General features: G+C 41.2%; 1 protein-coding gene across 10 annotated transcripts in view; it reads left to right on the plus strand.

Moving 5' to 3' along the window:
* The window catches only part of LOC110510242 (FRY microtubule binding protein b), a 173,151-nt gene that overhangs the window by 96,844 nt on the left and 71,307 nt on the right, over window positions 1–5,000 (plus strand). For all 10 annotated transcript variants that reach the window (XM_090226469.1, XM_090226470.1, XM_090226471.1 and 7 more), the window contains exons 26-28: window positions 541–713; window positions 4,355–4,515; window positions 4,625–4,735. In XM_090226469.1, the coding sequence (XP_090082595.1) occupies window positions 541–713; window positions 4,355–4,515; window positions 4,625–4,735 (445 nt within the window). The remainder of the gene's footprint in view (window positions 1–540; window positions 714–4,354; window positions 4,516–4,624; window positions 4,736–5,000) is intronic.

Here is a 5,000-nt window from a genome sequence, read left to right on the forward strand (position 1 = left end):
ATTCAAGGGGCTTTATTGGCATGGGAAACATGTGTTAACATTGCCAAAGCAAGTGAGGTAGATAATATATAAAGTGAATATATAAAGTGAAATAAACAATAAAAATTAACAGTAAACATTACACATACAGAAGTTTCAAAACAATAAAGACAATCCAAATGTCATATTATATATATACAGTGTTTTAACAATGTACAAATGGTTAAAGGACACAAGATAAAATAAATAAGCATAAATATGGGTTGTATTTACAATGGTGTTTGTTCTTCACTGGTTGCCCTTTTCTTGTGGCAACAGGTCACAAATCTTGCTGCTGTGATGCACAATGTGGAATTTCACCCAGTAGATATGGGAGTTTTTCAAAATTGGATTTGTTTCTCTCTCTCTCTGTCTATCTCTCTCTCTCTCTCTCTCTCTCTGTCTCTGTGTCTCTCTCTCTGTCTCTCTGTCTCTCTCTCTCTCTCTCTCTCTGTCTCTCTCTGTCTCTCTCTGTCTCTCTCTCTCTGTCTGTCTCTCTCTCTCTCTCTCTCTCTCCTGTAGTACTAACGGAGCGTTGGAGCGTGACAGCCTGGCGTTAGGAGCTCTGTTCCTGGAGTACGTGGACCTGACCAGGATGCTGCTGGAAGCCGAGAACGACAAGGAGCTGGACGTCCTCAAAGACATCAGGGCCCACTTCTCTGGCATGGTGGCCAACCTCATACAGTGTGTCCCTGGTAACTATACACCCCATAATACTATCCGATACTCCTATAGTAACCACACACACAAAGCTCACCCTCGCCCTCCATTTGGTAAATCAAACCCCAACTCTATCCTCCGGATTCCTGCTTACAATAAAAAATTAAAGCAGGAAGCACCAGTGACTCGGTCTATAAAAAAGTGGTCAGATGAAGCAGATGCTGAACTACAGGACTGTTTTGCAGCACAGACTGGAATATGTTCTGGGATTCTTCCGATGACATTGAGGAGTACACCACATCAGTCACTGGCTTTATCAATAAGTGCATCGAGGACGTCGTCCCCACAGTGACTGTACGTACAGTGCCTTGCGAAAGTATTCGGCCCCCTTGAACTTTGCGACCTTTTGCCACATTTCAGGCTTCAAACATAAAGATATAAAACTGTATTTTTTTGTGAAGAATCAACAACAAGTGGGACACAATCATGAAGTGGAACAACATTTATTGGATATTTCAAACTTTTTTAACAAATCAAAAACTGAAAAATTGGGCGTGCAAAATTATTCAGCCCCCTTAAGTTAATACTTTGTAGCGCCAACTTTTGCTGCGATTACAGCTGTAAGTCGCTTGGGGTATGTCTCTATCAGTTTTGCACATCGAGAGACTGACATTTTTTCCCATTCCTCCTTGCAAAACAGCTCGAGCTCAGTGAGGTTGGATGGAGAGCATTTGTGAACAGCAGTTTTCAGTTCTTTCCACAGATTCTCGATTGGATTCAGGTTTGGACTTTGACTTGGCCATTCTAACACCTGGATATGTTTATTTTTAAACCATTCCATTGTAGATTTTGCTTTATGTTTTGGATCATTGTCTTGTTGGAAGACAAATCTCCGTCCCAGTCTCAGGTCTTTTGCAGACTTCATCAGGTTTTCTTCCAGAATGGTCCTGTATTTGGCTCCATCCATCTTCCCATCAATTTTAACCATCTTCCCTGTCCCTACTGTATATAACCTCTCTACTGTATATAGCCTCTCTACTGTATGTAGCCTCTCTACTGTATATAGCCTCATTACTGTATAGAGTCTCTCTACTGTACATAGCCTCTCTGCTGTATTTAGCCTCTCTACTGTATATAGCCTCTCTACTCTATATAGCCTCGTTACTATATAGAGTCTCTCTAATGTACATAGCCTCTCTACTGTATTTAGCCTCTCTACTGTGTATAGCCTCTCTACTGTATGTAGCCTCTCTACTGTATGTAGCCTCTCTACTGTATGTAGCCTCTCTACTGTATATGGCCTCTACTGTATATAGCCTCTCTACTGTATATAGCCTCTCTACTGTATATAGCCTCTACTGTATATGGCCTGTACTGTATATAGCCTCTCTACTCTATAGAGCCTCGTTACTCAAATCAAATCAAATCAAATTTATTCATATAGCCCTTCGTACATCAGCTGATATCTCAAAGTGCTGTACAGAAACCCAGCCTAAAACCCCAACAGCAAGCAATGCAGGTGTAGAAGCACGGTGGCTAGGAAAAACTCCCTAGAAAGGCCAAAACCTAGGAAGAAACCTAGAGAGGAACCAGGCTATGTGGGGTGGCCAGTCCTCTTCTGGCTGTGCCGGGTGGAGATTATAACAGAACATGGCCAAGATGTTCAAATGTTCATAAATGACCAGCATGGTCGAATAATAATAAGGCAGAACAGTTGAAACTGGAGCAGCAGCACGGCCAGGTGGACTGGGGACAGCAAGGAGTCATCATGTCAGGTAGTCCTGGGGCATGGTCCTAGGGCTCAGGTCCTCAGAGAGAAAGAGAGAATTAGAGGAAGCACACTTAAATTCACACAGGACACCAAATAGGACAGGAGAAGTACTCCAGATATAACAAACTGACCCTAGCCCCCCGACACATAAACTACTGCAGCATAAATACTGGAGGCTGAGACAGGAGGGGTCAGGAGACACTGTGGCCCCATCTGAGGACACCCCCGGACAGGGCCAAACAGGAAGGATATAACCCCACCCACTTTGCCAAAGCACAGCCCCCACACCACTCGAGGGATATCTTCAACCACCAACTTACCATCCTGAAACAAGGCTGAGTATAGCCCACAAAGATCTCCGCCATGGCACAACCCAAGGGGGGGCGCCAACCCAGACAGGATGACCACATTACACACGTTACTGTATATAGTCTCTCTACTGTATATAGCCTCTCTACTGTATATAGCCTCTCTACTGTATGTAGCCTCTCTATTGTATGTAGCCTCTCTACTGTTTTTCACAGTCTTTTTACTGTTGTTTTTATTTCTTTACTTGCCTATTGTTCACTTTAATTTGATCATTCTCTTACGGTAAGCATGGCGCCTATAACACTAGGATTGTGTGTTCGAAACCCGGGGCCACCCACACGTAGAATGCTATTTTTAATACGACATCATTCAGAATACTGTCATAGTTTAAAGGGGAAGTCCAGCTAAACGCTGTATATTATTATTAATACGATATCATTCAGAATACTGTCATAGTTTAAAGGGGAAGTCCAGCTAAACGCTGTATATTATTATTAATACGATATCATTCAGAATACCGTCATAGTTTAAAGGGGAAGTCCAGCTAAACGCTGTATATTATTATTAATACGATATCATTCAGAATACCGTCATAGTTTAAAGGGGAAGTCCAGCTAAACGCTGTATATTATTATTAATACGATATCATTCAGAATACTGTCATAGTTTAAAGGGGAAGTCCAGCTAAACGCTGTATATTATTATTAAAACGATATCATTCAGAATACCGTCATAGTTTAAAGGGGAAGTCCAGCTAAACGCTGTATATTATTATTAATACGATATCATTCAGAATACTGTCATAGTTTAAAGGGGAAGTCCAGCTAAACGCTGTATATTATTATTAATACGATATCATTCAGAATACCGTCATAGTTTAAAGGGGAAGTCCAGCTAAACGCTGTATATTATTATTAATACAATATCATTCAGAATACCGTCATAGTTTAAAGGGGAAGTCCAGCTAAACGCTGTATATTATTATTAATACGATATCATTCAGAATACTGTCATAGTTTAAAGGGGAAGTCCAGCTAAACGCTGTATATTATTATTAATACGATATCATTCAGAATACTGTCATAGTTTAAAGGGGAAGTCCAGCTAAACGCTGTATATTATTATTAATACGATATCATTCAGAATACCGTCATAGTTTAAAGGGGAAGTCCAGCTAAACGCTGTATATTATTATTAATACGATATCATTCAGAATACCGTCATAGTTTAAAGGGGAAGTCCAGCTAAACGCTGTATATTATTATTAATACGATATCATTTAGAATACTGTCATAGTTTAAAGGGGAAGGCCAGCTAAACGCTGTATATTATTATTAAAACGATATCATTCAGAATACTGTCATAGTTTAAAGGGGAAGTCCAGCTAAACGCTGTATATTATTATTAATACGATATCATTCAGAATACTGTCATAGTTTAAAGGGGAAGTCCAGCTAAACGCTGTATATTATTATTAAAACGATATCATTCAGAATACCGTCATAGTTTAAAGGGGAAGTCAAGCGTTTTAAATAGATAATAAAACCCTTTTATCTTTCTCTTTTTAACCCCCCTCCCCCCCTCCTTCTCCTGCAGTCCACCACCGGCGTTTCCTGTTCCCCCAGCAGTCTCTGAGGCACCACCTCTTCATCCTGTTCAGCCAATGGGCTGGCCCCTTCAGCGTGATGTTCACGCCCCTCGACCGCTACAGCGACCGCAACCACCAGATCACCAGATACCAATACTGTTCTCTGAAGGTACACACACACACACACACACACACACACACACACACACACACACACACACAAGGAAACATGGACGTACAGTATACATATACATACATATTCCATGGTTTCTCCCAAGGCGATGTCCGCGGTGCTGTGTTGTGGTCCAGTGTTTGACAACGTGGGTCTCTCTACTGATGGATATCTCTACAAATGGCTGGACAACATCCTGGCCTGCCACGACATACGGGTATGTCACCTATATGAAGGGTTATGTCACCTCTATGAAGTGTTACGTCACCTCTATGAAGTGTTACGTCTATGAAGTGTTACGTCACCTCTATGAAGTGTTAGGTCACCTCTATGAAATGTTACGTCACCTCTATGAAGTGTTACTTCACCTCTATGAAGTGTTACCTCACCTCTATGAAGTGTTACGTCTATGAAGTGTTACGTCACCTCTATGAAGTGTTACGTCACCTCTATGAAATGTTACGTCACCTCTATGAAGTGTT

The sequence above is a fragment of the Oncorhynchus mykiss genome, chromosome 29 (genome assembly GCF_057628025.1).
Source record: "Oncorhynchus mykiss isolate SJ-2025 chromosome 29, ASM5762802v1, whole genome shotgun sequence".
Lineage (NCBI taxonomy): Eukaryota > Metazoa > Chordata > Actinopteri > Salmoniformes > Salmonidae > Oncorhynchus > Oncorhynchus mykiss.